Consider the following 26176-nt stretch of genomic DNA (forward strand, 5'->3'; position numbering starts at 1 on the left):
TCAATACTTTGTAACATAACCTTTGTTGGCAATAACAGAGGTCAAACGTTTACTATAGGTCTTTACCAGGTTTGCACACACAGTAGCTGGTATTTTGGCCCATTCCTCCATGCAGATCTTCTCGAGAGCAGTGATGTTTTGGGGCTGTCGCCGAGCAACACGGACTTTCAACTCCCGCCACAGATTTTCTATGGGGTTGAGGTCTGGAGACTGGCTAGGCCACTCCAGGACTTTCAAATGCTTCTTACGGAGCCACTCCTTTGTTGCCCGGGCGGTGTGTTTTGGATCATTGTCATGTTGGAAGACCCAGCCTCGTTTCATCTTCAAAGTTCTCACTGATGGAAGGAGGTTTTGGCTCAAAATCTCACGATACATGGCCCCATTCGTTCTGTCCTTAACACGGATCAGTTGTCCTGTCCCCTTGGCAGAAAAACAGCCCCATAGCATGATGTTTCCACCCCCATGCTTCACAGTAGGTATGGTGTTCTTGGGATGCAACTCAGTATTCTTCTTCCTCCAAACACGACCAGTTGAGTTTATACCAAAAAGTTCTACTTTGGTTTCATCTGACCACATGACATTCTCCCAATCCTCTGCTGTATCATCCATGTGCTCTCTGGCAAACTTCAGACGGGCCTGGACATGCACTGGCTTCAGCAGCGGAACACGTCTGGCACTGCGGGATTTGATTCCCTGCCGTTGTAGTGTGTTACTGATGGTGACCTTTGTTACTTTGGTCCCAGCTCTCTGCAGGTCATTCACCAGGTCCCCCCGTGTGGTTCTGGGATCTTTGCTCACCGTTCTCATGATCATTTTGACCCCACGGGATGAGATCTTGCGTGGAGCCCCAGATCGAGGGAGATTATCAGTGGTCTTGTATGTCTTCCATTTTCTGATGATTGCTCCCACAGTTGATTTTTTCACACCAAGCTGCTTGCCTATTGTAGATTCACTCTTCCCAGTCTGGTGCAGGTCTACAATACTTTTCCTGGTGTCCTTCGAAAGCTCTTTGGTCTTGGCCATGGCGGAGTTTGGAGTCTGACTGTTTGAGGCTGTGGACAGGTGTCTTTTATACGGATGATGAGTTCAAACAGGTGCCATTCATACAGGTAACGAGTGGGGGACAGAAAAGCGTCTTACAGAAGACGTTACAGGTCTGTGAGAGCCAGAGATTTTCCTTGTTTGAGGTGACCAAATACTTATTTTCCACCCTGATTTACGAATAAATTCTTTACAAATCCTACCATGTGGATTCATGGATTTTTTTTTCACATTCTGTCTCTCACAGTTGAAGTGTACCTCTGGTGCAAATTACTGACCTCTGTCATCATTTTAGGTGGGGGAACTTGCACAATCGGCGGCTGACTAAATACTTTTTTGCCCCACTGTAATATCCCAACAATTTATCTTTTTTGCATTGCTTATGCACAGTTAAGGGTACTTTCCTCTTTCTTATAATATTATTAGTGTAATTTACAAAAATGTGACTAATAGCCCAGCCCCAATTATTGTTTGAATCGACCCCTTAAGCCTTTATCTTTACCCTAACCATATCAGGGGATTACTTTATCTTCTTAGTATATTGATCATAGCATTTGTATGTATATACCAATCACACAGCAATCATCCTGCGTTCACTTTTCTCTTAACTGTACTATATTAAGGGCTTAAAGTGTAAGTAACTTAAGCCATTTGGCACTACTCAATGGTAAAAAGTGCACATTGTAGCATTTTTAATCTAGTGAGCGCTGTTTAATAATTCTCCAATTACACCTGAATAAATGATTTGTTTACCCCTAAAAATTTAACATTCATATTACATTTATGCCAAAACACACCTTTGTAATGACTGCCTAATTGGAAAAGCTGGACCAGCGGCATTTATGTTTCATGATATGCTGCATGATTAAATCTCAAGAGAAATACAGTACAGTGCAATGGTTTTGAGCAATACTTTGCCTCCAAGGAGCCAGACTTTCCTGTAATTTTTAAAAGTGGTCTTGAGGAATAGTTCTCCACGCTTTCTTAAGTTCAGACTGAATTTCTTGTTTTCATTCAGTTTCTTGTACTTTACCTTTGTCAGAAGAAAGGTTTTTGTGTTTTGTTTGGTTGTTAAGACCCTTAAATGATTCATAGATCATTGTTAAGCTTAAAAAAGCCACCTAACTAAAGGGATGAACCAGTGTTGTGTCTACATGTAACAGACACAGACAAGAAACTGGAAGAAGGTTTGCCAAATTAATGGAACTGGGCTGAAAAAAAGTGGCAACAGATCCAGATAAATTGCTGCTTGATTGCTGCTTCAAACTATAATCAGTGAGCAATAAAACATCATCACCATCAGTCATGGACTGGTCTCCCCGGACCCTGGAACAACGCTATCCAAGCAGTGTGAGATCATCTTAATAGAGAATGGACAAAAAAGACATCCAACAACCCAAGAAGAGCTTTGAATGTCTTTTGAGAAGCATTCATAATGTGATCATGCCAAATATTGACTTTCAAACTGGTTAGAATAGTACAAACTCACCGTTTGCCTTATATACTGTATTTCTATGTATGCTTGCAGATGTTTCAATAAATCACTGCACCTATTTCCCCCTTTTTTAAGCAAAATATAAAGAAATTAAACATCTTTTGCAAGTTGTACCTTTATAGCAGGACCGTGGGAACTCCAGGCCTCATGGCCCGGTGTCCTGCAGGTTTTAGATGTGTCCTTGATCCAACACAGCTCATTTAAATGGCTAAATTACCACCTCAACATTTCTCGACGTTCTCCAGAAGTTTGGTAATGAACTAATCATTTGATTCAGGTGTGTTGACCCAGGGTGATATCTAAAACCTGCAGGACACCGACCCTTGAGGCCTGGAGTTTCCCACCCCTGCTCTATAGTTTGCTAGAAGCTTATTAGAATATATAGTGGTATTTTTTAGCATCTGAACAGGTACTTCTAGCTTACATGTGTAAATGCAAACAGGAAGTAAGCTAAGGAGACAGTATTGTAATGGAAGTGTCAGAGACGTGACAAGTCTGTATTACAAGCTGGCAGATCACAACGATAACAATAACTAAAACTAAAAATGTGGATTTTCCCCCAAACGGAAGCAAGACTGAATATATACAGAGTAAAACCTTTTTCCCCCCCCAATTCCAAATGCTTACTGTCATTCTGGCATTTCATCGACACTCAAAATGCCTGATGGAATGTCATTTAGGCGCTAACAGTCCAATCAACGCATGGAACCAGCCCTTATCTTATTCATCAAGCATGCGTCCTCCAGTGAAAGGCACTTCTGTGTTCCTTAATTAAAGGAACCTGAGTCCCAGAAAGCAATAAAAGCATTTCCTAATTAACTACATTGTGTGAGTGTCTTTTCTCAAGAGAGAAATAGAGCGAGAAAGTGAAAGGGAGAGAGCAAGAGGGAGTGTTGCCAGCACACGCACTTCAACACTTCAACTCCCAACACTTATCTCTCGTTCCGCCATGCAACATGGCATGGAAAATGGAGTTTCTCTAATGGGTGGGTTGCGCATGATGAGATCCATGTTTGCTGTTCCTGAAGGCTGAAATCACTTTTCAGCTCCGTCAACAGAACAGCATGCCGGTAAAGCAGAGCCCTAAACAGTGAGACACCTTCAAAGTCCTTTAGACACTGAGTCATGTAGTTCATCTTTGTACATCTGCCTTCACATCTCTAATCATTAACAAGATGAAAATGAAGATGTGCAGATTGTAAATTTTGTTACATTTTTGAGATTTGTTTAATCATATCAAAGGGCTCTGAGTGACAGATCTACATCCTGCTAGAATAGTGAAACACAATCTGGTACAAAACTTGAGCTCAAAATATTCTGATGATTTCTCTGACACATTACCATGCTGGGTTATAAGAAGATATTATTAGAGATCATTTTTTCGCAGTCAAAGAGCAATAACCTCAACATAAAAGGAAAAACTCATGCTTCACTGGCTGACATTTACACACACTGTAGGTGTTCTAAAACCGACTCCATAGAAAGGAGTATAAACTACTGCAGGACTGTGAGTCATTCTGACAGTATGTGGTGGTTTGCTACAGTGAATAGCATCAATAGAGCCTCATGAGAAAAGAAAAATGCATATCAACTTTCTGTAAATGCCTTTAGCTAATGCATTCTAACTGTATGTTTTAGGGCTTAAGTGCTTTTTCTTATTTTCTTTCATATGCATTTGCATATAGCTCTGTGGTCGGCATGAAGCTGGACACTCTGGTGACAGTGGCAGAGAAAAGGACATTAAAGAAACTGATGGACATTATGGACAATGCCAGACATCCTCTGCACACGGCCATTAACAACCAGAAGAGTCTGTTCAGTGACAGGTTGCTTCTCCCAAAGACAAGAACTAACAGACTTAAAAACTCCTTTGTCCCACACGCCATCAGACTGTTTAACTCCTCCCTGGAGGGGAGAGGGAGGGGAAACAGGAGGACAAAGGAGGGGGGAACAACTAAGCTGTAGTGCCTCTTCACCTCACTGTGCAATACCTTTTGTGCAATACTTTTGTAAATAGTCAACGGTGCAATAGACTCAATACTTGAAATGTGCAATTCACTTGTATTTTTATTTTTATTCCTATTTATTCTATTTATCCCCTTCGTATATTTTATTTATATTGTCTCTGTATTTATATATATATATATATGTGTGTGTGTGTGTGTGTATTATATATATATATATATATAATATTCTGTAACTCTGTAACTTCTGTCGGTGCTGTGCTTTTTTGGAAATCGAATTTCCCAGAGGAACCCACCCGAGGGATTAATAAAGTTCTATCTAATCTAATCTAATCTAATCTAATCTAATACTGTAAACATAGCCACAGTTTCAAATGTAAATGTCAGCATATGCACACGTAATTCCTGTAAGTCAAAACTTCCAGACAGGCTCTGTCTGTCTGTATGATATCAGTTAAAATGAATGTCCCCAGTTTGGTCACACTGGCACAGAAGCCACACCCACCTTCTGTTCAAACCTGTTGCTTATGAAGGAGAGCCAATTAGAAGAAAAGTGACTAAAAGGAGCAGAAGAAGCAGTCTGCATATGAACTGAGGAACTGTGCCGTCCAGTGTGTGATTTTGAATCATGGAAAACCATTGTAGTCAGTCTACAAATAAAGACAATTAAAGGTTAATGGACTGATTTGTGAATCATTTTTTTCTATGCTGCCTGTGCATTCAAGGCACAGGATCTTCTTTAATGTTGTGTTGCAATAATGCTAGTCCTATCAGAGCCATGGCTACAAAAAGTACATGTACGTTTTGAAAGTGACACAAAAGCACATCAAACTAAAGAAGTTGTTCAAAATAAAAAAAATAAAAAACAAAACAAAACAACGAGAAAAAACAGGGGAGAGAAACAAAGGCAGACAAATAACAAATCAGTATTTGAAAAGCACTTTTCACAGATGTGTAGTTTCAAACCACTGCACAATCAAAATAAAAATGAGCAGTAATCACAACAAAACAATATAAAATTAAAATGCAGTCAATAGCAATACAAAACTATCATCACAAATCTCAACAAAAGCTTCGTTAAAAAGAAACAGTAATGTAAAATATATTTTTGATGAGAGTCAAAGCTAAGAAAAGAATCAAATATTACACCAAGATTATGAATGCTTTATATAACAGATGAACAGAAGGAAGCAAACGTTTAGCTGATATTTGGATCTAGTTCAGGAGGAGCTATAATCGTCACCTCAGTCTTGTTGGAATTTAACGCAAGATAATTATTGGAGAGACTGTTAATAATTTGGGATAAACAGTCATCTAGGTTGGACAGATGGTGAGGTCTAAAAAATGATGCATAAAAATGATAAGAAATGTTATTAAAAGATCAAGTGCTACCAAGTGAAGGAAGAATGTAGAAAGAAAATAATACAGGACCTAGGACTAAACCTTGCAGAACCCCACAGGTTATGGAAGTAGGGTCCATAGACTATGGGCTATTTGTATGTATGAGGAACTGTAAGGAGGCAAAGTATAGGCTGAAACCATTAGGCCGAAGTACACACTCTAGTCAGTGCTTGTGATTACACCAGAAGTGCTCCACATCACCTAAAAATATGCAATATTTTTAGAGTCCACATCAAGGTCCACAGAGCAGATGAGAATGATGGGAAGTTATATTACGTTAAATCAGTTAAATTACGGAGCATCCAGTCAATTTCCAAAATAATATTGTGAAGACTAAACTAAAGGGGGGAACAAAACCTCATCAGAGATACGTTAAAATCCAGTAATGTTACTAATCCAGTGGATTCTCCATGGAGAAACAAAGCACCCAATGTCATACAAAAAATTAATTAGCAAAATAAAATAGGAAGTGACTAGAGACTGATATGAGACTGGAAGACAGAAATACAAGGAAGGAGACACAGCGGTGCACAGAAGACAAAGAAAAAACATCAGAAACACAGGAACAGAAACTATAGACACTGACCATGAAAGTTTGAGAATATTTAAAAAATTATTAAGAATTATTATTTATTACAACTTGTTTTGTTTTTTAAATTATAGATGCCATTTATAGATGCCTCACATTTCCTTTGCTGTAGTAAAGATAAAGATGCTATGATGTCTCTGTTCTGACTCATTCTATAATTAAAAGGGCTTCTGTTGAATTCGTCTCTTTGCTCCTTGGAAATACAAAGCACTTTACATTAGAGAGAGAAGCTTCACAAATGGACAGAGCTGGAGCGATAGATTTAAAAGGGTGGGGTGTGTATGCAAGTTTTATATTGCATCTGTGTTATAGCCACACTAATCCAATAAGACAGGACCCTGTTGGTCAATTAACCTTGGTATTATATCTTGTTATGCCTACGAGTCCATGCCCTTTTCCCCGCTGTGGCTCGTTTAAGGAAACAATACATCTGCAGCAGGGAGCATCATCCAGCGTTCTGCAACAATGACTACCTATGCAATAGGTGGAAGCTGATTAAAATGAACCCTGCACTCAGAGTACCTTTACATGCGATTTAATTTAAAATCAGCAAGTCTACATCTTTGTAATTTGGTCAAATTAGGAAATGCTTTTCTTTCCTGCCTTTTATTCAGTTTTCTACAAGAAAATTCTGATCCACTAACATAAAACAAGCATTGATGGGTGCCAGACTATCATTGTTTACTCTTCAGAATTATTTGATGACTCTAGATGTCTTTGGCTTTCCTTATTTCTGCCAAACCCCAGAACAAGCTGAACCCCACCAGTTGGCAGGATTGGTCCCTCAGGTATCTTATGAAACTATTTTTGAAGGCTGTCATATTATCAGCACATATCCTGATATCAAAGATATAGCATTTGCCAGCACACACAATAACAAGATAAGCCGAGGCATGTCTGAGAGTGAGAGTTGCATATCAGCTTACATAATGAAACAGGAGCTACTTTGCTAAACAGGTAAGAAAACAGCTGAAACAACAAACCTGTTTCACCATTTGAGGGAAGAACAGATGAAATCAGGAACAATCAGAACAAGAGGGAAGACATGCTAGCTGCTTTTGATGTGATGAAGGTGGTGATGAATCACATTTTCTTTAACATCCAATGGATTGCAGGGTGCATGTGCCCTGTTTTCCTGGTGAACACCTGGCACCAGGATGCACTATGGGAAGACGTCAAGCCAGCAGAGGCGGTATGGCACTTTGGGCAATATTTTTCTGGGAAACCTTGGGTCCTTCCATCCACATGGATGTTACTTTGATGTGTACCACCTACCTAAGCCATTTCACAGACCACGGACACCCTTTCATGGAAAGGTTATTATTAAGGAGTTTGAGGTGTTGACTTGGGCACCAAAGATCTCAATCCAATCAAGCATCTGTGGGATGAGCTGGACAAACACGTTTGGTCTATGGAGGCCTCACCTCACAACTTACAGGACTTAACGCATCTGTTGCTAACATCTTGATGCTAGGTACCACAGCACAACTTCAAATGTCTAGTGGAGCCTTTACGGGTCAGGACTGCTTTGGCAGCAAAAGAAAGACCAACACAATATTAGGCAGGTGGTCTTGATGTGACACCTGATCAGTTCAGATTTTGTTAGGATTCAGTAACTTTGAGAACATGTCCAATGCTATTAATTCAGCATTATATTCTCATCAAAATGGCATTGGAGCTGTGGTTACTGAATGCTACTAAAATAAAAAAAATCACCATTTGAGTGAGGGTTTGTGAATGTTTAATTGCCTTTCATAGCAACAAAGCTTCAGCACAGAGACTCATAAAATACATTTGAGCTCTAAATGTCGCCCTCATCACTACCTTGATCTCTCGGGGTAATGATCCAGAAACTTTCTCAGATATGTGCATATGTGAGAATACAGAGGATCTGTTTCCCAGAGAGCTGATGTTCTCAGAGAAAGAGGCTGCTGGTGGTTGAGCACTGATCAGGCTGTGGTTGGACCAGCCCTGATGGGCAAACTTTTGTAAAGCGAGGGCAGAGAGTAGGCAGCGAGGATTGTTGCCAGAGCAGTAGGGAGGCAGAGATGAATAGCTCCGCTGATCCACCACCGTAATCCCCTTTAATAAACTCTGCTGTCTGTTGAATGTGAGCTGCCACGGAGTCAAAGAAGTTGAGACAGTTTAAAACATTTTCTTTAGCCTCCTATCAGATTACAGCATGATGTATTTCAGTCTTGTAGTCTTTTAGCTGCAGCCATGAGCTTTATGACACTTTTCTCTATTAGGCTCAAACATAGAGACAAAGTTGTGCTATCACAGAAGGCTTTTAGTCAAAGAGTCAGCTCAAGAGAGTGCACAAGCTCTTCAGTTCAACACAGTTGTATTTACAGAGCGCCTATTTACAGCATCAGTCACCTTAAGTTACTTTTTACTGAAAAATAAAGACACTAAAATATTATATTATTCTTATGGTAACCAGGGAAATGTTAAATAAGACATCTTGATTTTTTGTACCTGCTAACAATGTAAGTGTTTTTTAGATGAAATTAAGACTGTCTAAAAGGAGAATAAAAGAAAAGAAAAAATATGATCTTTATTATTAATTTTCCTGAAATGTCAGTCGCTTGTCTGTGTTATTTGGACTAATAGCTTGGTGGAGCCAGCAGCCATGGATCAAACAGCCTCTGTGTTCAGAGGTTAATTGTTATCAGGAAGTAGAGGCTTGGGTGTTTAGAAAACCTACAAAGAAATTCAATGCACTGGGTTCCTTGGAGGCAGCTGCTGTGTTCAATCAGAAGTCGGAGTGTGGTTTAATGTGTGTTTGGACGTGTGTGCTCATATTTATGAGGATGTGAAGGCTTGATCATTTGGAAAAACTGTAGCTCAGATGGGTATTTTTGCAAAAGGACTGGGGAAAGAAAGGAAAGCTTTGCAATCTATGAGTTATTTGCACTGGAGGAAGTTAAACTACAGCAAAGCTACTCAACGGATTCTAGTTTTCTTAAAGCTACTCAAAGTACCTTCAATTGGCAATACACGTGTTCTGGTTAATACTGCTGCACTGCACCTAGACATATAAGATTTAAACTGAGGAGGTTAGTAAAATTAAATTACTGTGTGGTAGCTTTGACTCATTGGTCTGACCATGCTGATTACATGCCTCCAAAATGGCTAAAACAATTTTCTCTTTCCAGAAAATGCCCTGCATGTTCCCATTTTGTCCTGATTGATGTTGTGAGCTGATTGCTCTGTCACATCTGGAGTACTGCCCAATTATTTGATCATGTGCTGCTGAAAACATCTACAAAAAACATCATCTTGTGTAGCACAAGCAGCCAGGGTAGTTCTAATGGATGCTAGTGTTTTGAATATGCATAAACAGCAATTCTGGGTTACTGCGAATGATAAGTAATGGGAAGTCCTCTGCTGTTCATGAGCACTGTTTAGGTGAAAGTTACACTTGGCCTTTGGAAACAGTTCAGCCATGAACAATAATAATAATATCAAAATCTAATAATAGAATCCTAATAACTAAACATGTAAATCCCTTCTTAAGTTGGCAGTCCATTTAACCCTGTAATACCAAGTGTATCATATTTAAAACGCGAGTTTTTTCCCCCCAGATTTCTACATCATCACTGTGATTTTTTAAAATCGTTAACGTCTCATACGACATGTCAGTGCTGCTTCTGTCCAGCATTGCTGTGTGTGTTTCAATGCCCCCACCATCCACCGGTAAGCTCCAGGGAAATACTTAGTTACCACCAGTGTTGGTCAAGTTACTTGAAAAAAGTAATCAGTATTTAATTACTGATTACTTCCCCTAAAAAGTAATCCTGTTACTTTACGGATTACTTATTTTCAAAAGTAATTAATTACTTAGTTACTTAGTTACTTTTTAAAAACACGATTTACAACCTGAATAGGTGATAAAGTGATAGATCTTTCAGCCCAATTCTACTTTTTCTGCATAATCCGTCATACAAAATGTAATCAAATGAAAAAGTCTCTTTTTTTAAACTTGTTTTATTAGTTTTAATCTTTTAACTTTATGTATCAAGCAAAAATTTAATTATATGCAACATTCTCTGACTTGAAGAAATTAGTTTAACATTTAAACCTTTTTTCTGCACATTCCAGCACATAAAATAATTTTTTGTGTGTGTTTACACTCACTCTTTCAAATAGATGCAAGTGAAACACAGCAGAAGATAAATAAAGTCAAAGACTCAGTGGTCCTGTTGCTCTATTTTCACCTGTAAAGCAGGAGTTGGGTAGGCGGAGGTTTACCCTGGTGCAGGTGTGCCGCAGCAGTCAGTTGAAGAATCCACGAGTTTCTCTGTGAATTTCCCATTACGTCGTAGCGCACTCTGTGCTTGCTTAGAAGTTAAGGGTTTTTTTTCGCTGTAAAAAGACGTTTTCTTCCTACGCACAACGGACACCTATGTTTTTGTCAAGTAAGGTCAGTACTTCCACGCTTCCACGCACTCGATATATTATCCATTGTTGATCTGCACACAGCTGTTGTCAGGAACATCACACTCGCTTACGTCATTGTCATGAGACATTCTCGCAAAAAGAAATCACGGTTTTAGTAACGCAGTAACGCAGCGTTCCTACGGGAAAGTAACGGTAATCTAATTACCGTTTTTGCAATAGTAATCCCTTACTTTACTCGTTACTTGAAAAAAGTAATCGGATTACAGTAACGCGTTACTGCCCATGTCTGGTTACCACTTCTCAATTTATATGTCAGATATTTGCAGGAATGATATGTTTAAAGCCCAGAGACACAACTCTGTATTCTGCTGCTATAATAAATCAACATCTGTCTGAACTGTGCAACTCTGCAAAAACCAGCAATTTGTTAACAAATGGTAGAATTTAATGTACAAATACATTAAATTCTACCATTATTAAGAAAAAGCACATACCAACTTTTTCAAATGTTTGTTAAAAAAGAGCAATAATCAATATTTAAAACTAATTGACATTTTAAACATTCAGTTTACCTCCACTAGTTCCAATTTTCTGATGCATTAATATACCAAAATATGTTTCACAAGTGTATTTCCAAGATTTTTAAGCCTGTCCTCAACATAAGAATCTCCCTCTGGGCTATCACGGTCAGTTTTAACACCCTCACATTCATGTGTGTTCTTAGATTTGTGTCTGACGTCTTTAGAACAGAGAGTGTATTTACCCTAGGCCTGGATTGCTCACGAGTAACCACATTATTTTTGAACGACTCAGCGTCATGTATTTACTCAAGTAATGCCATGGCGGAGGTTTATCCAGGATAACGCTGTCACTGTGTGAGCACTAAGCAACACCCAACTTTTGGGCCTTAACACAAAGGCCAATTGTGTGGTGGTGGCGGCCTGACGAATGGGTACACTTGCACATCAGTCTGGATGAAAGGGAAAGGGGGCGGGCTTGTCAATAGGGGTTGAAAAAGGCATTGATAAACAATACATATGTCTTCTTCATTTATTGAATTTAAGTGTAAAATGAACAGCTAATAATAAAAAAAGATGAAAAAGTGTTTAAGCTACTTGATTCTAAAAAATATACCAGCAGCAGGTAAAGTTTAATCAGATGTTTGCCACTCTACTTTATTATTCATTTGTCATGGTATTTAGTATGTTTATCCAGGAAAAATAAAGGTTGTGGCAGGATTTGAATCTTTTCTTGGTTTTACATTTTATTTTATTGCTTCTTCTTCTTCTGATCAAACAAAACAACCAATCTGAAGACAGACTACTGAGTTAGCAGATTAATTGAGTAATAATAAATACACTGAAACAATATTATCTTAAAACATGCTGTAAATATCTTAAATTGCTTAAATTCACAAACATTTACAAAGATTTTGCTTAAAGAGATGGGCCAAGACAATATTGTTTCCACAGAGAATTCAACATGTTCGGCCAGTGAGACCATTATTACCACGTGACCACCTTTATTAAAAGCATGCAGGTCTTACACTGGGCTATAATCCCCAAAGAAGATCTTCTGAAGCCACAGCACTGAGGCTGTGCTGAGCACGCAGCAAGCTGGCTTTCTCCAGACAGTATCGATATTCCACAGAGAGAGAAAAATACCCTCACTGCTTTTGACTGGAGGTGAGAAAAAACAGCAGTAAGACCCTGGTCTGATTTTGGTGAACTTTTCATTTTGCCTGAGGTAAACCAAAGTTGGTATAATTTACTTCTTCAAAGTACAAAATTTAAAAATGATATGAATACGAGTTATCTGCTCCACAACCTAATGAGACATGAGGAAGCTGTCAGGCTTCAGTTGTGTTGGAACTGCAGTGGGTTTCGGTGACAGACGTTTAAAGCCGAGCCAGGGGAGATATAAACCTCAGCCAATCGCAACACTGAATAGCGTTGATCCCAATCATTCACCCACCGCACCACAAATGTGTTTTCATTTTGCATCAGCGTCTCATTTAAGCCCACATGGAGCTAAATCCTCTGTAGTTTTAGCCATGAGAAATATTTGAATATAAATTATAGCTTTTATTATTTTTTCACACAAATATGCTGCCTTTAACAAATAAATGTTCCTCCGTAGAAGGTGACATTTTTCATGCACTATTAAATCTCTGCAATGTGGGAATATGACTACTCCCGTTTGTGTCGGTGGTGATGAAGCAGGGCTTCTCTTCCAAAGAAGAGGATATTACTTCCACGTGAGCCCGTGGATATGTCTATATATAGATTTCTTCTGAATGCAAACACGATCAGAAAATGAAACACAATGATAACTGTTTCCCTAAAACTTTATGCTCCAAAATTTTCCAGGAAAAAAAGAAAAAGAAAACACATTTAAATGTGAAAGAAGAGGTTTGGTGATAAAAGAAGAAGAGAAGGAGGTATTACGTAGAAAGAAATAGAGTTCTGAATGAATTTTCTACTGAGGCAGAAAAGCAGAAACTCTAACCGCAAATAATAAAAGCTGCTACGCATAATTTGGTGATGCATCGTGTCAAACGCTTGAATTATTGTTGCCAGATGTTTATTCCACTCTTCAAATTTGATTATGCCTTTCTCCTTTTTGGGCAATTCAGTGTTAAATGTTAAATGCTGTTGTTAGTACTTTGACTCAGAAGCGCCACAAAAACAAATGAATAAGTAAACAATCAGGCCGCCTGGTTCACTTGACGTTGTCGTCAAGATCATCGGTGACACTGGCTGCTTTTTGTGCGTCACCAGCAAATGCTCACTCACAACCACTGCTGAATCATTTTTTAGTCATGCTTACAGCACAGTCTTACTGAATGCACTCAGATGTTTGTATTTTAAACAATAAAAGTCATTATAGGTACTAACTGCGAAAACAGAATTTTACTTATTGTGTTTTTTACAAAAAACTTTTTATACTATTTTATCGATACAGATTGCCGTTAGGACAATTTGTTACTTCTTATGGCATCTGTCATTTCTGACAGAAATTGCGCATCGCATGTAGGAGTCAGTAATTCTAACAGTAGGAGTATTTGAGTAATCTATCCATTAAACCCAGTGCTTTAAGAAGATACATTTAGTGTCACAACACAGAACTTCGTTTTTCACTGATTGACGGTTGTTTAATTGCCCATTTAAAATCTTGTGTTATGGTTGAAAAATATTTCCAAAAAGAAAACTTTCACTGACGTTTGCAGAATCAGAATCAGAATCAGAATACTTTATTGATCCCTGGGGGAAATTATTTTTTGTTACAGTGCTCCATTTTAAACCAACGTCATGAGGTGCGACCATCTGCTTGATGTCCTTAATGAACATCTGCTGGAATTTCCAACAGGTGGAAGCCTGTTTACAACATTTCTTTTTTTTTGTTTTGTTTTTGGACATCCTTTTATTAGTTACAACAGAACTGCTGAAATGATCTACCATGCTGTACAAAATGCAAACTAAGGTAAGGTTGTACTTGCAACCTTACACTTGTTTTAGTGGTGGGCTTTCAGGCTTTTCTAGTTAAGGTTTATTCTTACTTACAGGTAGGTGTTTTAGTGATGTCACTGGCACGTAATAGTAATCTATGAGGATGACCTCTGGAGCAGAGGCGGAGCCAGACATTTGAAACACCCAGGGCTTAGCCCTAAAGGGTAGTATGCATGTGGTATTTTTATTTTTATTTTTTTTTATTTATTTATTTTTGGGGGGGGGGGGGGTTAGAAATGACTGAAAGATTAATAGGCTCTGTTTTGAGTTTTGTTCAAAAAAGAATGACTTCATATAGGGAAAAATATATATCACATGTGCAGGACATCTTAAACTAGTTTTTTAATTAAGCAGCAAGGCAGAACAAAGTCGGGGCTGTATCAAGACACAGGGACTAAACCCCAATTCAACCAGACCCAGAACTGATCCGGAATTAAAACAGGACTACAACAGTTCAAAATCAGGACTACTGAGGACTTAACCAAGACAGAACCAGAATCAGAACTAGATGATAGTAGCACTAAAAATCATCATAGACCTGCACTACACTTATTTTTTAATTCCACCAAAGTACAATATTTAGATTGAGAAAAGTTTATATAATTATTTATCCTTGTTGTGCGAACAAGCCTGCATAACTTAATAAATATAGAATTTGAAAAATAGCAAACCTAAAAAGAAACACTAGGTACGAGATACATGAGGACCTATGATACGGTGATACTTTTGGCAAATGACCATTTGACTAACATGTGTGTCTCACCTGCTCTTGTTCATCTCTGTTCTGTTCCTCTCTCTCCCTCTCTGTTCCTCTCTCTCCCTCTCTGTTCCTCTCTCTCCCTCTTTGTGCTGACAATCATCAAATATACAGTTGAAACCACATATTTATGTACTGTTCAGATCAAAACACTTTTTAATTGTAACATCAAATCGGACTAAATGTTTATTTTTTTAGATTGATAAATATAAAAAACATATTTGTTAACTTTAAGAGTAAAGAGAGAAACTATCTGTATTTCTTAATTGCAAATGGCACCAAATTGTATTCAAACTGAGCCACACTTATGGAGCTCCACAATTCTTTTCCTGGTGTTTTGGTTGACATCTCTTGATTTTCCCATGTCAAAGAAACAGGCTCTGTGTTTTGCCTTATATGCATCCACAGCTGTGCCACCAGTTTACTCACATGGACTCTACTAACCTATCAGAAGCTTCTTCAGCTCAGAATGGAATCGTCTGGAGTTTCTTACTAATTAACAATAAACTTAGTGTATATGTACTCCTAAATTTGATCAAAGTGATAAAAAATAGACAGCTCTGTCTCTCTTTATTCTGACATTTAACTAATTCAAAAGATATTTCAATATTTATCTAAAACAAAAGTTTACTCTAAATTGATGTTGTACAGTAAAAATGTTTTATGTTTTCTCCCTAAAGTGTATGTAAATATCTGGTTACAAATGTGAATATCCTGCTGTGTACTGAAATCCCTCTTGTTTTGCATAGAAATATACTGAACAACATACAAAGCATAATATATAAAATAACATTTACCTGAGTTTTTTCTTTGAAAGAAGCCTCTAATGTCCATTCTTATATTTCAGTACATAACTGAAACCGATTTAGTCGGGGAGGGTAAGAACTGAAAATATGAAATAAACACACGTAAGCTAAGACTCTAAAAAAATAGCATTTGTTCGGCTTTTCATTTCGCCATTTGTTGATTCACTTGAAGAGCGAGTAACGTAATATTGGTCAAGTGATCAGTTTGATATCAATCTTTCGTGATGCACCGTCATATTTACATTATTTGTACGGTATGAATGATTTTCTTTGGTAACTGGTCAAACTTAAGCTCTCCTTAGTATGGCTGGCTCCGTTTCTCCAACAGCGCACACAGGCAGCAGCTGCCCCGCCCCCTCGCTCAGTCACTTAGTGCCTGAGCTCGGATCATACCAATATCAGGGGGGATTCACGCACAGTCGTAAATTCCCACAGTGTGCACTATGTGCTTCGAATATTGTGTGTACTTTTTGTTTTATACAGTTGTCAGCCAGACATCTAACTATGAAAAAATTACACTCCAAAAGACCCCGGGCTTCTGACAAAACAACCCGGGCTTAAGCCCAGTAAGCCACCCCCACGCTCCGCCCCTGCTCTGGAGTACCTCAGGGGTCTGTCCTTAGACCTCTTCTGTTCTGTTTGTACCTGTTAGCCCTGAAGCATGACATCCACAGTCATACTGTGAGTTTTCACTTGTATGTGGACGACAGAAAGTATCTCTTTGACAGTCCTGAACTTAATGCACTGAACGACTGAATCCAAGATTTTAAATGGTTGGTGCCACAGAATTTCCTGCAGATAAATGTGGATAAGATTACCATAATCATTATGTGGCTTGATGCATTTATCAGACTCACTACAACAGACCCGAGGTCCTCATCTTTAATGTTGGGTCAATATTTAAAAAAACAAAAGAAAACTCAGCATCATTTGTGATAACGACTTCAGCCTGAATAAGCAGGTCAATTCAGTTGCTCAATCTTGGAGACTTTGATTCATAATTTTATACGAAAGAACGTTTACCTCTTTTAAAGATATATGCATGTATATTTTGGTGAGCTTGCTGTCATATTTCAAGTCCATCTTAAAGACATGGGGACGGTTGTGGCTCAAGAGGGTAGAGTGGGCTGTTTATCAACTGAAAGGTTGCGAGTTCGACGACTGGCTCCTCCATACTACATGTTGAAGTGTCCTTGAGGAAGATGCTTAACCCTGAGATGCCCCTGATGCGTCCATCACAGTGTGAGTCAATGAATATTAGGTTGAAAAGGGGAAAAAACACTTATATGAATATGTGTAAATTAGTGAATGAGGCTTTGAGTGTTTAACTTGAGTAAAAAAATTGCTATGCAAATACTATTTACATATTTTTACAATTAGTCCTTTTATGTCCCCTACTTTGAGTTATTTCTATGTTATCATTTTTTTGGTGATCATTTTTATTTAAGTTAAATATATATTTGCTTTAATCTCCGGTGTTCCTATAGCTCATTTTATTTAATTTTAATCTCTTTTTAATGTTGAGAAACACTGTAACTCTGATTTTGAAAGTTGCTATATAAATAAAGTTTATATTTATTATTATATGACACAAATGGCGCCTTTGCATGTCTGCAAACCCCTCATACATAATCAGAAGTTTGAGGTTTGTATTAAAATGACATCAGAAAGGTTCCAAGAAACCCCAAGAAATTTAGCAGTTATCAACAATAACACCTTATAAAAGCATCTTATAAGGGCTAAGACTGTTTTAAAATGGGTAATTCTGTATAATTAACACCAGAAACCAGAGATATATTAAATAAAATACACTTGATGCTTTAGCTCTCAAGTTGTCCCACTGCCAGATTGGAGAAAAGAAAGACACACTCACATGGAATTTTGTTCAGCTCATTCATGAACTTGTCCTTCAGCTTGGAGAAGGCTTCATCCTTCTCACCTGTGCCCGGGCCGGCCATGTTGGTGGTGTTGGAGCCAGCCGTGGAGGAGGAGGCGGTGGTGGGCGCGGGGGCGGCCGCCGCCAGTGCTTCCCTTCGACTTTCATTCATTGTGGCGATGCTGGGCAGCCAGGCAGATGCTGGAAACGAGGAGAAAAGGAAAGAGGAAGCAGAATCAGTTAGATTTTTTTTTCTTTTGCTGCTGTGACAGATGCATGTCAGAGGCAGCGTGCACGCCTTGTCAGATGACTGAGTTGACGCAGATCGTGTGAGCAGCTGCTGGCTCAGCCTGAGTAAACATCAGCTGGGGTCCAGGATGAATTGGCCAGCAGTCTGAATTCAGAACAAAGCCACTCAGTCACTGCTTAAACCCCAGATTAACATCTCAGAGCGAAGATAAAATTATTATTTATTACTCTCACGCGGTAAAGACTGTGAATCTCAGGTCTGCTGGCTCCATCAGAAACTGTGCTTTCACAGGAAAACTGAAAATGTGCTACGACTTCAATCTTACACCAAGCTCTTTGTACACAACAGGTGTATTTACTTTACACACAGGTGCTTTGTGAACGGACAGAAGGCAGCGCTGTGTCTCTAAGGTTAACTGCAGCTTTGTGTGTGTGTGCAAATCCATGTACTTGCACATGTACTGTGTAACTTCTGAACATGTTAATCATCACCTCACTCACCGCCGAAGAACAACAGCTGGCACATGTATTAATAAGACACTAAAAACTCTACGATATTATAAATACCACAATTATAACATCGAAGTGCTGAGCCTGCCACTCTTTTTGCTCGTCTAAATAACATTTAAAATGGGAGTTGTAAAAATTCAACTGCACATAATTTACAAAGACACACAACAACAATAAAACAAACATGCCTTCTATTAGAGTGAATTGTTAAATGTTGTCATTTCTATGCTTGCCAACTCTGATGAAAAAAATTCCACTGTCCTTCCCCCCAGATCCTCGAGGTTCTGGTGGGGGGCTGTAATGTTTTATTGCAGATACATCCTATCTGGAAGATCTGCTTCTTTTGATGTAAGCTTCCTGCGTTTACGACCCTTTGGTCAGCAAGAGGTCTGAGTCAGACACACACACACACACACACACACACACACACACACACACACACACACACACACACATTCTTACAGAAGTTCACACATATACATACAATGCTTTGTCTTAGAACCGAGGGGGCGTGGCTTTGTTCTGACGTGTTTTGTGTGAACTGTCTCTCAATAAAAGGTAGCAGGAGGAGGTCAGATCTGGGGGTCATTTCCGTGGTGGACACAGACGAGGCCTCCCTTGTGCAAATAATCGATCGATCGACTGTCTTGTTTTCTTCGTGACGAATAAGTTAAATTAGCGGGGCTTGTGGAAACACAGACCCAACACCTTCCTCATCATATTCTTTATGATGGTTTAGGTTTCAATCTTACTGCAAAGGATTTCACGTTCATGTTCATTACCAGTGCTGTCAAAAGCCGGGACACTGTAACCACCAAGCACTAAAGCAGAGACTTGAATTCTAGATTTCTTTTTTTTAGCCTTAATAAAAATGTTTTAACTAAGCATGCACTGATGTATCAGCTTGAATGGGAACAGCTCAGTTTTTATCTATATAGCCCCAAATCAAAGCAATAGTTACCTCAAAGTACTTTATGTTGTAAGGTAAAAACCCCAACAATCAGACAACTCCCATTGATCAAGCACTTGGCGACAGTGGGAAGACAAAACTCCCTTTTAATAGAAAGAAACTTCCCGCCAAACTTCATCTTGGGGGTGAGGGGATGGGGGCAGAACAACGGACTGAGCGAGTGCAGTAGAAACATTCATTATGGGAAGTCAAGGCTGACTGCAGCACAACTAAGGGATGGCTCATGGCCACCTGATCCAAAGTCAGCTGTATGCTTTGTCAAACTTTGTTTTACTTGGGAATAATGGCTCTTCACCATACTGGTGTCATTTAGGATGAATAATAAAATGTGTAAGAAAAGTAATGAAATGTGTCTTGTTTGTTTAACATGGCTTTTTTGTCCACTTTATTTGAGTTGTACCACTAATCTGCTGAACATCTTTCTCAGACAACATCAGACTTATATATTGGTATATTTGACAAAACTGAATGGGCAGAGTTTGTGCAAAGCTGATTTAACACTACAAAAAGTAATGTTCAAAGTTGCTGTGATAAACAAATGAAATATTTCAAAAGTGTTCCTTTTGATAATCAGGATTACTGAATTTTCTGAAACAAAGGGAAAAGAAACCCGAATAAAGCAAAATAGATAAACAGAAAAAAGTGGTATCTGCCAATTAACAACCAAGAATTTCACAATTACTGGATCCCTGAATAAAAAACTGGTTTGATAGGCATAATCTCAAACAGGAATGTTCGTTTTACTACATAAGTGATTGTTAGTATGTGTGCACATCTTTGTTTTTCTGGTGATGTGTTGTATCCTGATGGGAACTATTTATTGTCTGCTCCCACAGTGCAGGTTGTAATTTGGCACTGTCGCCAAAGCACTCCATGAGGATAATGGCATACTAAAGAAAACCACTCCACAGAAAAGACTGATGGCCGTATTTTCGTTCTTTGCCACAGTCACTGCTTATTATGCTCACATTTTCCATTTACAGTGCTGTTTCATATGAGGGCACTGCACTGGTTCTGACAGACAGGCTGTTAAAGGTTTCGATGTAACTGAAAAAATTTCAGTGTAAGCATTCAGTATTGCCTTTAATGATATTCATCTCTTAAACTGAAAGAGCTGAAAACAGAACTTGGTGCCAATTCACCCTAATGCAATATTTACAACCACGACAGAAAGAAAGCTTTAGCAAAGTGATTTCCAAGTTATTATTTTTACAAATGTATAAAATTTGGTTTATAAAGGCAGGTAGGACGTTTGCACTTCAATTAAATTACGGATGCAAAGTGTCTTCTAAGTATTTGTCATTTTCTGAGGGAGTAACTAAATGTTGCCACTTCAAGCTTCATTTGGGTGTGAGTAAGAAGAAAGGAACCTGTTTCATCACTTTGGGATTATTTAAGCAGTTGATCTGCTTCGCTATCACATCCTGATAAGAGAAACCTATTATCTACTGATTCTCTTCTTTTTCTTAACTCTGAGTGTAGTTGGAAGGGCAGGATTGATTATTTCCAACTCTGTGTTTTTGGAGTTTTCACAAGTCTGGCTTCACTGTTTTAAAATCTACTTTCCTACTGCTACTATTGAGACTGACAGTAGTGACAACCACCTTTTTTTTTGGTAATAAAGTACAGTCATCTAAACAAAATCATCCAGCCATCAAATACACCAAGTATCATTCTTGTGGAATAAATAACTTGCAGTTAAGATGCAATCTGTTGCCTGACAACTGGAACCAAGAGGCAATGAGGCTTTAAATGTGGGTGAATATTTTATCTCAGTTTGCAAACAGTGGAGCTCTCATTTCTGTCCAAAAGCTATCAAATGTACTTTTCTTTTCTTTTCTTTTAATAAAATTCTCAGTGCCGTTAGACAAGTTTTTTAACTGAAGCTGAGTCTTCATTTTGAGTGTCTCACTCTGTTAAACTGCAAGTTGAATCAAATATCTTATCGGTCAATTGTGTGGGAGAAACCCAAAGCATTTAACTTTGGGGTCCTGCAGACATCCAAACCAAGCAAGACAGGCTTTTCACACACACAATCATCCCAGGGGGTTGCAGAGAATGGCCCTAAAGAAAAAAGGGAAAAAAGAAAACATCTAGTGGGTGGCAGAAACACCATGTTCGTGGCAGAGGTCAGTAAAGAACGACCAGGCTAGTTTGAGCTGATTGAAAGGAAACGGTAGCTCACATAACCACTTGCTACAAGCATGGACCACAGGAAAAGCAACTCTGAACACACAACACAGATGAAACAGATGGCCTACCGCAGTAAGACGACACTGGGTGTCTGTCCAGTCACCTAAAAATAGGAAACTGGGGCTACAGTATGCACAGGCTCACCAAAATTAGATGTCAGGAGACGTGAAATATCCAAGCTGTTGTCTTAAATCTTGCTTTCTGCCAGAACAGGGTAAAAGGAAAGCGCAGGTTCTGATTAACATCAAAAAATTCACGAATTGATCGAGCCAGCAATCAAAGCTGCTTTAAATCCATTTGTACCAGCTGCCACAGCCCAACACTATGTCTTTCTCCTTTTGATCGTTGTGCACCATTGTCTAGCAATGACAACTCATGTCAGAAAGCTCAGATTAGTTTCTTAAACATAACATAGTTATTAGTTCATAATGCTCAAGTTGCCTCCGCAGTCACTAGATCACAATCCTTTGGGATGTTGTAGAAAAGGTTTGCAACAGGAAGACGTTTCCCACAAATCCACAGCAACCGTCAAATGCTATCATCAAATACAGAAGCAAAAGCTTGCTGAACCTAAGCCGCAAAGAAGCAAGGCAGTTCGGCGTGAGGTGTAACTAATAAAGTGAGTGTTGACTCTAAATACATTTAACCTGTCTGATGTTTCAAGAGGATAAAGACTATGTTTAAGCACTTCTATGATACATTCACATTAAACCGAATACGAAATGGCACAGACTGCGTGAAGGAGTGAACTGGAAACTGCTATTTACAGGCAGAGACAGAAGTGATATTGATATATACATATATATATATATATATATATATATATATATATATATGGCCGGTATAAAGTAAACAAAGATTATCCTGAACTGAGATGCAAAGTGATGTTAGTCCAAGAATAAAACCGTAGAACTGGAAATGAGCACAAAAAGTCGCTCTGGATTTTATGAGAGTGGAATGCAATTTGTTTTTCTTTATTAGAAGATGTATATATCTAATACAAACCAGTCAGTTGGCAGAAATCTGACTGAAAGCAGCCAACAAGTCAACAATGACCCGAACAATGACCTCTCATTAAACCAGCATACTGCTTTCAAACGGGGTTACACAGTAGGTGTGAGAGAATAAAAAATCAGAAGGCTACGCTCCTATTTCTGACAAGAACAAAAACACATCATCAAAAATAAGAAACTGTATAAGGAATTAGTCAGAGTAAATGACTACTCACTAGCAGCTAACACACACTGCCAGACGGTCCAAATAGCACTGTTCCCCAGCTTCTGAACTCCAGTGCTGATGAGTGATTGGAGTTGGCTCCTAAGGAGAAAAGGAGGGTAGCACCTGAGTCAGGGAGAGAGAGCAGTAAGGCAGAGCCTTACACAGTATGCCTGCAAGGGCCCTAAGACTAAAATCTACTTTTATTTTAAAACCACTAAATCTGCCACTAAGGAAATGAAGCAGAGAACAATGAAAGCTCAGGCAGCGGCAAGCCCCATGGTGGCCAGCTAGTTTGGCCAGTAGCTCCGCAACCAGCTGGGACAATTAACATCAGAGCAACCGTCACTCAGCAGGCTGAGCTGATTGGTAGTAAGAACCCAATACGCCGCTGGTTCGGCACAGAGGTAGAGTCTGTGAGTGAGACGACGGGGTGTTTTAAACATTCTTGGAAAAATAAACTAGGGGAAAAAATACCTGCTGACTACTACAGTGCTTTGGGCTCACCCAGGATTACAACTGGTGGTGTTCACCAAAAGTAGCCAATGAGGGATCTTATTATGGGGCTAGCTTGCCAGAAGCATTGGGATGGGTTGCTGTTCAAAGTAAGGAGAGATATGAGGGAAAAGCAAAGAAGGTCTGCCTTTTGGGGGATAAAACAGGGCAAGTGTCACTGATTACAGGGCTCTGTCCTGAAATACAACTGTTATATAGTGAAATAACAGGGCATCTGATTGCATAAAGTATCTCTGACCAATTATATAATAGATTTTTTTTGTTTTGTTTATAATGGGGTGAGTGCTGCTGATAACAGTGGTTAGGTAGATACGCTAACAGGAGTGAGTGGCTGATAACAGAAAGGTTTTTGGCTGCTAACTGAACATCGATAATAAATGTTCTGTTGTTTATTTTAAAAAATAAACTTATATTGAGCTTGTAAGCTAACAGCCACTGTTTGTCACATCCCATCTGCAGTGATTGTTTGTCAGGGGTTTTAAATTGATAGCCTGCATGTTTGTATTGGATTTTTATACTTTAAAGTCTTCAAAATAGCTGTGGCTAGAAGTCCTGCGTACATTGCATGGGTTATTTGAAGGTTTAAACATGTAGATGTGCTTGTAAAGGAATTAACACCAAGTTAATTCCTTTACAATTCCTTCACTGAACTGTTCTTTTCATCAGTCCCTGAAGTTTGAATTGTGTGGCCTTTTCCACCTGCAGGGTCCACATCCTCAATTAAATTAAACAACCTTTATTGAAGGATAAGGGTGGATGGAGTAAGTAAAGAGGAAAGTGGGGATCAACAAGCAGCGTCCAGGCTAGAAAGAACCCCAAAGAAGGCATCGGCAAGAAGCCGTGATTAGTAAGTGTTACCTTTACTTTGTTTGAGAGAGAGCGGGGCAATCTTAGGAACTGAAGTGAAGGTCACCGACGCACTGGAGGAGATCTGGGTTGGTGAGATTGTTAAAGTACTCTGAATAGTGTAAGAATCTGAAGAAGGCCAATGGGAACATGGATTTTAGTGTGTGTGTAACGATATTTGAAACGGAGAGTGAGGTAAAAAATCTCAGGCTGATCATCTTTTGTTTTCTGAGTAGATGGTTCATTAAAAAGGAAGAAATTCAGATCAAATTATTCATATTCTCGTCTGGCCCACTTGAGATCAAATTAGGTATGTGCCCATGAACTAAAATGAGTTCAACACCTCTGCTCTACATTTAAGTAATAGCTAGAGATGGTTGCTATTTATCTTCACCTCGTCTTCTTTGATAAAACAGCAGGTACTTGAATTTGCTTCAGTTGTATTTCAGAGTCATCAAGTGGATCTTTTAGGGTTTAATCTTCAAACGCGATGCTGACAACTCTGTCAACAGGTGGCATAAGAGCAATGGCTGCAAGGCTAACACACCTTTAATGGGGTCTGGTTGGTTTAATTAAGCTCAAACCCCCTTTGTTCTCAATAAATATGAATAAAAAGCACCTGTACTTTGTTAGCGCGGTGTTGCGTTCACAATCACTACATGTTTGCCAGCTGCTGGTTCCCAACATACTGCAAAAAGCATGATATCGCTGCACTCTCCAGCTCTGTTTTTAACACTTGACTAACACGTCTTTAACAGCATCTTTCTCTATCATCAGATATTTTTGAGAGGTGTCATGAGGCCAGCTGCTGCAGAAAAAAACAAAAAATAGAGTGACTAGTAAAAGATAATCTGCAATCAAAGCAAGAACAAGATTCATATCAGATCTTTTAATTTCAGTAAAATGCGACAATGAGCCTTAAAAAGACCCTCAAAACAAAACAAAAAAACAGCCATTGGTTACGTCCGCCCTCTCAACGTCCTCCTTGGTTACACGGCCGCCTACACATGTCCATGTTCGCTCAGCCTCCCTTTGGTCTCTCTTTGAAATGTTGCAAGGTGAATGTGGGGGCTGATCCGCTGAGATGCCTGCTTGGCAATGACACAGATACTTCAACGCAGGCGAGGACTTTTAGGGAGAACAATGACGAGTGCGTGTGGGAGGCATCTATCGAAAAAGACCTGACCATGGCCTGAGAAGAACATAGGCTTCCACTCAGTGTTTCTAAGTGAGCTCTATGGCTCATGTGTGAGACAGCAAAACATGCATGATGTATCACCATGATTGCACAGGGATGTGTAATTCAGGGAGATTTACTTTAGTCCTTGTCAGCGGTGGAATATATAATAACCATAAAAAGCTGTAAAAGTGCCACGTAGATCACTTTTACCGTAACCTTCAGAGATCCCCGCTACAGTGTCAGAGAGAGCCATTTCAGGCATCAGCCTTTGACATAACTCAAAATATATTTGTTGCACTGCAGCCAACAGGAATCGTTAGCACTGATTCTGGTAAAGAGTAACTACGCTACTGAAGTTTTAGTTTAGTTAGCCTCCGTCTACTGCAACTTCCAATGAAATCTCTGGATTTGAAAAAGTGAAAAGGCAACACAGTTTTGAAAAGAAAGATAATTAGGAAAAGGGGGATTCTAAACAATCCTGTTTCTCTGTGAACTACATGAGACATTCGTAATTTTGTTATCTGTAGATCGAATAAGCAGACGTCTTTCTGAGGGGTGTTTTTGACTTTTTATTTTGACAAATTTTATGGTGTTCCTAATTTATTGCAACAACAGGAGGAAATTAAGGGGAAGGCTTGGGTAGAGTGGAGGGAGT

The 26176-nt window shown here is 39.0% G+C and overlaps 1 protein-coding gene and 1 long non-coding RNA gene across 13 annotated transcripts in view; both read right to left on the reverse strand.

Moving 5' to 3' along the window:
• Nucleotides 1-26176, reverse strand: part of syt1a (synaptotagmin Ia) — a 233323-nt gene that overhangs the window by 45643 nt on the left and 161504 nt on the right. For 10 of the 12 annotated variants that reach the window (XM_082510479.1, XM_082510484.1, XM_082510475.1 and 7 more), the window contains one exon: nucleotides 17840-18043. In XM_082510479.1, the coding sequence (XP_082366605.1) occupies nucleotides 17840-18014 (175 nt within the window). In that variant the 5' untranslated portion in view covers nucleotides 18015-18043. Of the gene's footprint in view, nucleotides 1-17839; nucleotides 18044-22992; nucleotides 23082-26176 lie in introns of all 12 variants that reach the window. The other 2 variants (XM_082510476.1, XM_082510477.1) reach the window with 1 other exon arrangement.
• LOC309692208 lies at nucleotides 15173-16549 on the reverse strand. Its single transcript, XR_014272244.1, has 3 exons — nucleotides 16209-16549; nucleotides 15958-16045; nucleotides 15173-15252 (listed from the first exon to the last, which is right to left on the reverse strand). It is a non-coding gene; the product is annotated as an uncharacterized lncRNA (long non-coding RNA).

This window comes from Aulonocara stuartgranti, assembly GCF_965226115.1.
Source record: "Aulonocara stuartgranti genome assembly, chromosome: 17".
In the NCBI taxonomy this organism is placed as follows: domain Eukaryota; kingdom Metazoa; phylum Chordata; class Actinopteri; order Cichliformes; family Cichlidae; genus Aulonocara; species Aulonocara stuartgranti.